The 11,429-nt window shown below is 45.0% G+C and overlaps 1 protein-coding gene across 3 annotated transcripts; it reads left to right on the forward strand.

Moving 5' to 3' along the window:
- Nucleotides 1-162: 162 nt before the first annotated feature.
- MAPRE1 (microtubule associated protein RP/EB family member 1) lies at nucleotides 163-8,547 on the forward strand. Of its 3 annotated transcripts, none has more exons than XM_059480509.1 (7): nucleotides 163-251; nucleotides 878-1,001; nucleotides 3,590-3,735; nucleotides 5,000-5,204; nucleotides 5,568-5,677; nucleotides 6,360-6,512; nucleotides 6,891-8,547. In XM_059480509.1, exons 2-7 carry the CDS (start codon nucleotides 881-883, stop codon nucleotides 6,945-6,947), a joined length of 792 nt encoding a protein of 263 aa, XP_059336492.1. In that variant the 5' UTR covers nucleotides 163-251; nucleotides 878-880; the 3' UTR covers nucleotides 6,948-8,547. The 3 variants fall into 3 exon arrangements, with proteins under 3 accessions (XP_059336492.1, XP_059336493.1, XP_059336494.1); XM_059480510.1 differs by lacking the exon at nucleotides 163-251 and adding an exon at nucleotides 373-394; XM_059480511.1 differs by lacking the exon at nucleotides 163-251 and having other exon boundaries at nucleotides 5,000-5,189.
- The last annotated feature ends 2,882 nt before the right edge of the window (nucleotides 8,548-11,429 follow it).

Consider the following 11,429-nt stretch of genomic DNA (forward strand, 5'->3'; position numbering starts at 1 on the left):
GGGCGGGGCCAGCGGCTCGGCCAATGGCAGGCGAGCCCTCGGCGCGGAGTGGGCGTGGCATCTCCATAGCAACGCAGCAGCTCGCCCCGCCCCCTGACAACCGTTCCCCCGCCCCGCGTCGGCGCGCGGCGCTCCCCGCGCGGGCCGTGACGTGCGCGTGACGCAGGCGCGCAGCGAGCGCGTGACGCGGTCCCGGTCAGGGCGGGCGGGGCCGGTTTGAACGCGGGGCCGACGGGGCGAGCGCGGCGCAGGTACCGGGCCGGGGCCGCGGCGGGGCCGCCGGGCGGCGGCGGGGAGGGCCCCGGGCTCGGGGAGCGGCCGGGCGGGGCGCCGCCGCCCTGCGGGCACCGGCGCGAGGCCTGCAGGGCCGGGCCGCGCCCCTCGGCGGGCGGAGGTGCGGCGGGGACCGGGGGTGGCGGGGCGGAGGGACCGGCGGGGGGTGCTGAGGAGCGGGAGCGGGGAGAGCGCAGGCCGCGCCCCACCCGCAGCGCGGGCGGCCCTGCCCGGCGGCGGCTGCACCGGCGGCTCCGCTTTGTGCCGGCGGGGCTGGGCGGGGAGCGGCCGCTCGGTATTGATCCCCGGGGAGATCCCGTGGCCGCGGAGGAAGCGCTTCGGCCGTTCCCGGTAGCGCGGGGGAGAGGGATGAGTAACTTGCCGCAGCCGTGGCTCCTTTCAGCGGTTCCCACGTGAGCGCCCCGATGCTGAGTTTTCCTCGGAAATGCCGGAGCCGAGCCCTGGCAGGGCGGTGCGGGAGGGTCCTCCCAGCTGTCGGCAGCCCGCGGTTCACTCGCCGGGGCTCGGGAAGGCTCCGAAGGAAGCGGCTCCACCGCAGCCCGGCGGCGTCTGTGGCGCTCACACCTCTGGTTGTGTCTTTCAGAAAATGGCAGTGAATGTGTATTCTACTTCAGTGACCAGCGATAACTTGAGCCGACATGACATGCTGGCGTGGATCAATGAGTCTCTGCAGCTGACGCTGACCAAGATCGAACAGCTGTGCTCAGGTAAGGGGGTTCACCCCGAGGGCACGTCCACGTGGGATGTGCACCCTGGTTCTGGGGAGGTGCAGCTGCACCCTCTGTGCTGCCCTGCTGCAGCTGTGCTCCTGGCTTAGGTCTTGGTGTGAACAGATTTGTGGTCAGTGTTATGATCCAGTTCTGGTTGGAGTGTTATTGAAGTGGTTGTTAATAATGTCAGTGTAATGAAAAGGCACGTTCTCATGACTCACTACAGCATAGATGCTATAAGCAATGGGTGTTAATGTGACAAAAAGACTGAGGAAGAAGGTGTTTTCCCATGAGGAATTAAGCATTTAGCCTGCATGGATGGAGTAAGTCTTACAAGTGTAACTAACAAAAACAATTGTGACTTGTTCTGGAAGAGTACTGGAGTGTAAGGAGGACAGAGCAGTGACTTGTGGGGTCATGTGCACCTTTAAAACTCCTCTTGGTCCTGGAGCACATCCAGTCTGTGTCAGCCCAGCTTACCTGGGCTTGAACCGAGTTAAGCACAGCTGAATCTCATATGTGCTAGTAGGCAGGAAGGGGAAGTGTCTGTGGTACAGAAATGGAGTCAAGTGTCATCGTAGGGAGGAGTGTGTGGGAGGAGGAGGCTTGTAAGAACAAATAAAAGATAATAGTCTGTGGAATAATAGCTGAAAAAAACCCAAGGCTAAGAATGCAGCTTGGGTACAAGATAATTTGGATAACCACAATAGGCAGTCAGTGAAAAGTGAAGTTTGTCTCATGCAGTGAATTTAAGATAAGGTGTTGCTCCTGGAAGGAGAGATGTGGAACTTGGAGGTGAAATAAAAGGAGGAATTAATTAAAAGTGAGTTTTTGGACTGTCAATACAGGCTGTGGCTGAGTCCATGGAAGAAACAATCCCAAAGATTACAGAGAAGCAAGGGACTCACAACAGGTATTTGACAGGCATTTGTAGTGGTTTTTGTCTAGTGAGATGATGGACAAGAACTGTAAGGGTGAGGGAACTAAAGACCTAAGCCACAGGAGGAGGGGAAGTGATAAGCACTGTCTGCTCTCAGATAGGCAGGTTGAGCCCTGTGGTGTGCAGGGTTGATTTGCATGGGATTGGTGTGAGCCTTGAATGTGTTGAGGTGAGGATAATTAGTACTGGCTCTGCAGAATTCCAGCTCACCTGTTTTTGGGAAAAGCTGTTGATGTGGTATGTCCTGAGTAACATCCCTTTTGTGCATCTGCAGTAATGCTTTGTGCCTTGGCAGGGATGAAGTGGCTTTTGCTGCCATAGTCCTGTAGAAGCTGGAGTTCCCAAGCTTGCTTTGCTGTCTTTGGCAAGGGCAGCAGTGACAGCAGCAGTTTGAGGTTGCATAAAAGCACAAGAGCTGCCCTTTGACTGCTGTGATCCCTCTGTTTTCATCACGCTTATCGCTCCCTCTGCCAATAGTGAGCCAACCCCTGGCTTCTGGCAAGTCCTCTGTGTTTGAGTTGGGATTGGAGCTCTGCAGCAAGTGAACTGAGACACAATGGAGAGCAAACAGCAAGAGCTGGTTTGTTGTTTTTATTTTAATTTGCACCAGTGGATGACATCAGTCTTCTGGGAGCAGGTGAAAGTGGGAGCGCCTGCGAAGTATCTTGATAAGAGAGTGAACAGTTGTAGGATGTGGTTGAGATGAACAGAGTAGTTGAGGTCAATGCTCTCCTATATTTCTTCTTGGCCTTCAGATAGCTCCCAACAGCTTGTTGTGTAACTGTTGGATGGTTTAGGTTAGGGTTTCCTTTACTCCTTGATTCATTGGTGTTGGTGTGCGAATAATGCTCTGAATGTTGTGCTCGTGCTTTTAATGGTTGTCTGTCATCACTGCAGAGTGAGAATCCGCTTTAAAACCACTTTTTTTTTTTTTTTACTGTGTATATCCTATGAATATGGAGGTGGTTGTCCACTCTTTGTGGCTGGACTGAATCTCTCTTTTCCTCTTACTTCAACTAGTGCTGAATTGGAGGACATGAAGGATTTAAATTAATAGGAAGAAACACTTATCTTATTTTGGTTCTTTAATTAAGGCCTGCTTTAAATATAATTCAGGTCATTAGCCTCTTATCTTGGAGAGCACCTTGAGTTGTGTATAGGTTCTGTTTGTAGGAGGTAAAGGTATTACAATTTCAGTAATGGTTAAGTACAATTTTTAGAATAATGCTTTTTCTGATTTACTTCCATTAGTGTTGTTAAGAGGAGATTACATGTCTCTTAAATACATGTAACATCTCAGATCAGTGCTGGTATCCATGAAGAAAAGAAAGTGAAGTTATTAATTAGGTTTTTTTTTTTTTTTTCCTTGGAATTCTGGAGTCAGGTTTGTTCTTATTCATAAGAGTTCAAGTCATGAGCCCAAAAGTTTGGTTCTCCAGCTCCTTTAAGCTTATTTATGGCCATGTTGCACCAAAAAGGAGACTGAAGGTTTCTGTTTTCTTGCCTTTGTTGTCTTTAAAGGGCTTGTGTGACTGAGGAGTGAGTCAGGTCAGTTTGCTGACCTGACTGGAAAGAAACTCACCAAGGTTAGTGAGCTGAGCTGACTTAATTCATCCCAGGATTTGTGTTCTTTTCCTTTTGGCAGGTGCTGCATACTGTCAGTTCATGGACATGCTCTTCCCAGGTTCTGTAGCACTCAAGAAAGTGAAGTTTCAAGCAAAATTGGAGCATGAGTACATTCAAAACTTCAAGGTTCTACAAGCAGGTTTTAAAAGAATGGGTGTTGACAAAGTAAGCTGGGCTATAACTGACTCTCTGCTTTTAATGTTAAATTAGATGGGATGAACTTTCAGATTTAAAACTGAATAAATCTGGGAACAGGGTTTGATTTTGGTTTGTAAATCACAAAACCTTTTGTTTTGGCCTGCCTTGGGGACCTCACATCAGTTAGGACACATTTTGCTTTGCTCCAGCCAAGGTCAGGTTTTCAGTTCTTAATGATGAGATTAATGTTACCCTTTTAATTCTGGGAAACTTCTGTGGCACAAAATAATACTGGAATTTCTATGAGATAAGGTTTGCCTGAGCTTCCTCTTTGGAACATCTTTGTAGGAGGTGTGTTCCTATAACCTTCTGCTGTGATAGTCCTAAGGATTCCAAATTCCTCTTTACAAGTGTATAGAATTACATCATTGTTAAAGTTGGAAAATGTGTCTGAGATCATCAAATCCAACTGTTCCCACAGCATTGCCAAGGCCACCACTAAACCATGTCTCCAGGTGCCACATCTACATGGCTTTTAAGTGCCTCCAGATACTAAAATCTCTGATTTTTAGTAGTGAAAATGAAATTGTTAAAAAGCTTGTTCAGATGGAATGACACTTCTGCTGATGGAGGGGAATTTATTCAGGTAATAGTTACAGACAGTGTGTTTGGTAGGATGCAGAACATCCAGGGTTGAAGCTTTTTCCTTCTTTGAGATGTCTGATTCCGTGGCTGGCAGCTCCAACACAGAGTCAGTCTCTGCTTGGGGACAGTGGCTTGTGCAGTCTGTCCACACAACCCATCTGGACAACCAGCCTGGCTTCCAAGTGCCTTATGAAAAAAAAATTTCTCTACAAACAACACTTCACTATTTTCTGCATTTTTAATAGTCTTTAGTTCTACACCTCATCCCAGAGATGCTGGAGTCTGCTGTGACAGAGATGTTCAGCTCTTGTAGCAGTTCTGGAGTTGGTCAGTTCAGATTCATCAGAGCCAGCTTCATGTGCACAGGAAGAAGTTTTGTCTGTAAACTTGGTCTAACAGAAACTTTGCTGCAGAATTATTTAAACTTATTTGGACCCTCAAAGGCAAAGCATGATTGGTTTTTCATTCCAATAATTACAAAAATCCCGTTATTTGATTTGTTGTCAAGGAGGATTTTCCCTAGACTGGACAAGAATTAAATTTGCATGTCTTTTGAGTGCGTTAACTTTAAAACTTTATTTAAAAACACAGAGAGATTCTTTACCCTTTATGAGTGTGTTTTTTTTTCTTTTTTCCCCCTCTTCAGATAATTCCTGTGGACAAACTAGTGAAAGGAAAATTTCAGGACAACTTTGAATTTGTTCAGTGGTTCAAAAAATTTTTTGATGCAAACTATGACGGGAAGGAGTATGATCCTGTTGCTGCTCGACAAGGCCAAGACACAATAGCACCAAACCTTGTTACTCCAGTTGTGAACAAAACCAGGAAATCTCTCGGTACTGGCAGTGCAGGTAGAGAAAAATAGTTAAAAATGTGATCTAGATCATGAAAAACTCTGGGGAAATGAAGACTGCGTTGTGATTTAAAACAAGTGTATGGGATTCTAGTGTTTTGCATCTTGTTTCAGAGATGCCAGGCTCAAAGACTGAGGGTGCTGTAGTACCCAGGTGTCTGGAGGCTACAGAAAGAACAGTCTTCTGTAAAAGAGAGAATGGCAAGGAATGGTGCCAAGTGTGCCAGAAAGAAAGGACATGTTATATGGAGTTAAGGAAGGAAGATATCTTCAATCCCTTTCATGCCTCAGCATGTTTGGAGGGGGGCTAGTACCTTTATGGAAGGGAGAATTGGAATTAATTGGTGAATTGATCTTGCAGCCCCGCAGAGGCCCATTGTTGCACAGAGGACCCCAGCAGGTCCCAGAGCTGGGCCTGGGATGGGCAAAAAGGGTGGAGGAGATGAAGAATCAGCAGGATTGATCGAGCAGGTGTGTAAGGACAGCCCTGTGACTGACCTCTGCTTGATAGAGTTATGTGCAGGTTTGTTTTTCCAATACCGTGGAATGTCTGGGTCAGGCAGATGGAAGAAAATTATCTGAATCAGCTCATTTAAAATCACTTAATTGGAGCCCTTTGTTATAATGGTCTTGCTCTCCTGATGGAAGCAAAAGCCCTTCTGTAGCACACGAGTGGCCAGACATTTCACCCCTGTGTGGGCTGTGTCACACATAGCAGGGTCTGTAAGTATTCCCACAGCTGTGTTGCAGCTCTCCCAGCATTCCAACAGAGCTATGAGCAGCTGCTCCCTCACTGAAATCCAGAGTGAGTGCAGCACAACTGAACCTGCTGTCAGCAGGGGAGTTGTTGTGAAAGAATGTGTTAGCAGAGAGAGCTGCAGGCAGTCAGTGCTTTACCTTTTTCATGGAATCAGCCTTTAGTCTTTAAAGTGGATTTGTGTGTTGTGGACTGGATGTTTGTTGTGGCAGTGATACTAAAATTTGAGAAATGGCCCTTTTCCTCCTCTCACAGTCCTCCCTCCCCATATCTTGGTTACTGCTGAAGTGCTTTGCATATCAACACCCTTCTGAGAATTTTGGGACACCCTTTTTGCATAGATCCTACTGAATTCTGTCTCTGGTGGATATAATTATTATTGATGCCCTTTGGCAGATCAACGCATTGAAACTTACTGTTGAAGACCTGGAGAAGGAGAGAGACTTCTACTTTGGCAAATTGAGGAACATTGAATTGATCTGCCAGGAGAATGAAGGCGAGAATGATCCAGTGTTGCAGAGGATTGTGGAAATTCTTTATGCCACAGATGTAAGTAATCTCTTATAGACTGGGTTGCACAGTTCTTCCTGCCCTTGTAATTGGAAGCTGGTTGGCTTTCCCTGCCTCCCTCCAGTTCTACCTTATTTTTTTCCCCTGTGAGGTTTATGGCCTAGCTTTTTCTTGTAATAAAGCATCAGATAATTTAATTATAGTCAGACAGCAAACAAAGTAGACCTTTCATGACTAGTATGTAACAAATAGATCAAAGATGAGGAAAATACTTCTGGTAATACATCTTGACATTGTAAACAGTGACTTAAGGGTGTCTTACCTGAAGTAAGAGGGAAAAAAAAAGTACCTAGAGAGTAGCCAGGAACTGGTTTGACATCAGATTTTCATTAAAGCACTTGTTTTCTTCCCCTTCAGGAAGGCTTTGTGATACCTGACGAAGGAGCACCGCAGGAGGAACAAGAAGAGTATTAACAGACCACATACTGTACCAGCAGAGCAGCAACATCAGAATTCTTTGCCCCAGATCATGTGCTTAACTGTAAAATACTCCACTTTATTCTTAGAGGACTCACTGGTTTCTTTTCATAAGCAAAAAAAAAGTACCTCTTCTTAAAGTGCACTTTGCAGAAGTTTCACTTTTACAGTGGGTTTGAGTTAGGAGCTCTTTCTCACGCTGTAGCAGAGCAGTATTCACATCGAGGTGGTATATTTAGGGAGCAAGAGGCTGAATATTTGGAACTTGTTGCAGAATGGTTTGCTGGTAAAACACTGGTTTGTGGGAAGACTCTTTTTGTATCTAAGGCGGTGTGCAGTAGAGAAATTAAAGACTGACTCACAGAAAGATTGAGTTAATGTGAAATTGCAGAACAGAAATTATAATAAATGCCTTAAGAGTATTTAAAATATGCTTCCATATGCCAAATTGAAGTAATGTGATGGGAGATTTTATGTGCTTCATATTGGGGTAGACGTTTGTTTAACTCCATTCACTGCTGTCCGAGAGGCCTTGCATGGCAGTCTCACTGTGTCAGCAAGTGCTCAAAAGGGGCTATTAAAACAAAACTCCATTCCTATGTAAAGCTGCTTACTAAGTGATTAGTTCTCGATGAAATGGGCCTTAACGTTGCCTGTCACAAGATTAGAGGGAGTATGAACAGCTGAGACACATAAATTACCTTGAAGAGTGCTGAAGCCTTTTTCTGTGGCATTGTGGCTTTGCCAAAATGTACTGTGTTTTCTGTAAGAAAAGAAAAACAAAGCAAAGGGCACACAATCTTACTGCCTAAGATGTCCTTCAGAAGTGATTTTTCTTCCTGGCTCTTGTTTTTATTTGTTCTGTTTATTTTCATTTCTGTTGGAATCCCTTCTGTTCTCTCACTTTTCCCTTTCCCATCCCGAGGAATGCTGAACACGCGTAACAGGACTTGCACTGTGCAGCTGGCTTTGAATGAAAGTGAATTGAGCACATGAGGATGATATTTTTCTGTCTGCTTTCTTTTATTTTCCCCTTTGAACCAGGGCATATTAGTAATAACAGTTGCCAGTTCAGTAATCTTCTGGGGTAAAAACTAAAAGATGCTGGCTAACAGAGCTAATGTTATTGCAGAAAATACAGTACTGAGACTAACTTAAATATTAATATTTAAAATACTTTCCTTAACTGTCCTTTTTTTTTCCTATCATGCCCCTCATTACTGTTGTGTTTGGCAAGATCCTGCAAGACTTCTGACCCCCTTTCACTACTGAGATTGATCAGTCCTGTTGTGCTTGTATTCATTTGTTTCTGGTGGTAGCTTGTCCTAAAATGTGTGTAGGAGAGCATTTTATGGTAATTGTGTAGTGCATGAATCTTTGTGAAGTTCAGAGAAAAACCCAAATTCAGTGAATGCCAAAAATGCAAGTATCTAGCCATTGTTTAAAATTGCAGTGGTGCTATTTCTCTTGTGGCCTTTTAGACTTCTGTTGCCCTAAAACTCCATTTTACTGAGAAACCATATTTGACTTGGATTTTTCTTGACAGGGTTTTTCTATTTTAAGCAGTTTCTAAATAAAGTTCTGTATTTCAAGAGTGTCATGTCTGCTGGAGTCTCTCATGCTTTCAGATACGATTAGGCAGAGCTGAAGCCCGTGATAGTTTCATGATGAAGCTTGCAGGACCTGGAATTTCAGCTTCCATTCCCCAGCCCCAGGCATTGCTAACCTCAGTAGCAGCAGTATTGGAACTTTGTTTGGAGTGTGCTGGCACAAATGATTGTTTTGGTTTTTTTTTTTTTTTTCTTTCTGTGTTTTCCCTCCCACAAGTCAATAGGATGTGAGTGTGGTGTTGACTTCATCCTCCTCCTCCTCTTGGTGTGGGAACAGGGATGTGTTACAGGAATGCTGTCACATGACTTTTTGTGTGTTTCATGTGTTTTGAAACTGCTAAAACATTGGTTAAGAGTTACAGACAAACAAGATGTTAATTGTTTCTGTCACCAGGCTCTGTGAGCAGACTGACTGTAAACTGAGTTGATTTGTTTGACTTGAATTGTGTTTCTTAGATGAGCTTAAATGTTCCTGTCACAGCTGTGTGCACAGACCAGCATCTTCAGAGAAGTGCTCATGGAATGGGAAGTGATCCCTGCAGGGCTGTTCCTGTGCTGGGGAGCACCTTCCCTGTCCCTGAGGGCTCTGTGGGTGCCTTACTGAGGAGAACAGGCACTGCTGGCACTGCCTGCTGCTGTGGCACAGCTGGGGCTGGACATACACCCAGGGTTTGATGCACATAAAATCTTCTTTCCCATTACTTCCTTGCTTTGAAGTCGGAAGCATATTTTTTTTTCGACTCTAAATATTCCATTATTCCAGCAACTCAAAGCAAAAGGTGGCAACAGGATGTGGCTGAAGGTGAAGATGATTTTTGGGAGGTCAGAAGTTGTGCACTGGGACCTGGTTGCTTCAAGTCTCTTTCCAAGAGGATTGCATGTGTGGAACTGGGAAGCAACAGGTCATCAGATGGGTTGATTTTGGTCAAAGCAGGTAAATGGCCTTTCCTGCCAAGAGAAGGCTGAGTCAGAATTGCTGCTGGTGTGCCTTGGGAGGCCCATGGATGTGCATTATAAATCTGAATTGCAGTGGAAGTCTGGTCAGCCACCCACTGCTCAGATTTCCAGGTGCTTACATCACTCCTTTGCTACCAAGATGAGTCTTAAATAGAATGGGGACAAACTCATGTAGCCAATTTATGGCTCCGTTGTAACATCTTGGCATAATCTGGTTTTTAATGTCCTTTTTGGGAAACAAATTACAATAGGCTCAACTCAAACCCATAGATTTAACATAGCTACTCTGTTACCCTGGTACAGTATACGCTGTTAAATGCTCACCTGCTGGAATGATTCTGATAGCATCCAACCTTTCCTAGTATCTTAATTCTATCAGTTCTTTGAAAAACAAACAGAATGGAAGAAGCAAAAGCTCATGTCTCCTTTCTGTATCAACATGTCTTACTTGCAGGTGGACTCGTGGATGTTTTTTTTAACTTTTATTATTCATTTTTTAAAAAAATCCTGGTTTGCAATGACAATTCTTACTGTAACTGGTAAAAAGCCTTCAAATAAAGGCCAGAAACTTTCTTGTTGTCATATCATATCACAGTTTCATGTGGCTGCTTGAGCACTCAGTCATCTCATAGGCTGTCTGGCGGAGTGTCCTTTCACAGGAACAGGCTCAGGGGTGGGAGTGAGGGCATCTTGTCAAGGACAAGGCTGGAATCTGCTGCCCACAGGGGAAAAGTATTTTTTGCAAGATGGAGTGTAAACTCAAAGAGCTGTACCATAGATTTCAGGCCAGTGTGATGGTGCACACCCTGTGCCTCTAATCCTGTGCTAGTACAGGAAAAGGGGATAATAATGTGGGCAGGATAATAATAACCTGTTATTGCAGGTTACTGGCAAAGGAGAAGGAGTTTGTGTCAGGACAACTGAGGAATTACTGATCTTCTGATGTGGAGAAAGTGAGGTGAGATGGAGCCATTGGCAATTCACAATAAGCACTTCTGGAATGGCAGGGGGTGTGGAGGGAGGGCAGCCCTGCTCTGGTGATACTCAGAATGCAGAGAGCAAACCCAAAGCATCATCTGCAGGGTGAGACCTGAGCAGCCTCGTGAGTGAGATCTCTTGGGGTCAGGGTTGTCTGGGCCTCTTGGATCCTCACAGAAATTCCATTTGTGGAGTTCATGGGCCTGCAGAGAGTGGAAAGAGGGATATTAAATATGTGACCAGAGAATGTGGTGGGTGTGCATGGGAGGAGAAATCTGAGAACATTGCAGAAGAGGATAAATGGATGAGAACAAAATGGTGCCATGGAGTGGTACAGGGACAACTGCAAAGGTGTCTGGTGTGGGAAAACAGCCCTAGGGAAAGGAGGGAACAGAGCACTGCTGTGTGACTGGAGAGGAGGGATGGGGGCATGAGCACTGGGCAGGACAGAGTGGTCCTGCTGTGCTGCAGGAAGGGAGCTGGGTTTGATTCAGGCAAAGTGCAGCCAGAGAAAGGCAAAACAAATGGGGCTTCTCTTTTGAGTAACACCTGTTAAGCTGATGAATCAGGCTCTCTGGAAGAAAATGGTCTTTTCGAGGCTGTGCAGATGTAAACTGTCAATAAGACAATCTTTATCTTCCATTTAATCTTTTCCTTTTAATAGAGAAGGTAGAAAGTTAAACGAAACCAAAACTTCTAAGGCCAAAAAGGAAGTTTTCAAAAGGCAACCCCAGCTTTGAGGAGGCAAAGGCCACTCTCTGTAAAAATGATTCTTCTCTTTTTCAACACAGCTGGCTGGCTTTGTGAACTGTGGCCTTTAAATACTGTATCTTTAACTTTGATATATATTATTATAGGTATAAATATTTATTTAAACAATATATAAATATTGAAACAGTGTGACAGCATACAATAATATTAAATATTATATATA

The sequence above is a fragment of the Ammospiza nelsoni genome, chromosome 12 (assembly GCF_027579445.1).
Source record: "Ammospiza nelsoni isolate bAmmNel1 chromosome 12, bAmmNel1.pri, whole genome shotgun sequence".
NCBI classification, from domain to species: Eukaryota; Metazoa; Chordata; class Aves; order Passeriformes; family Passerellidae; genus Ammospiza; species Ammospiza nelsoni.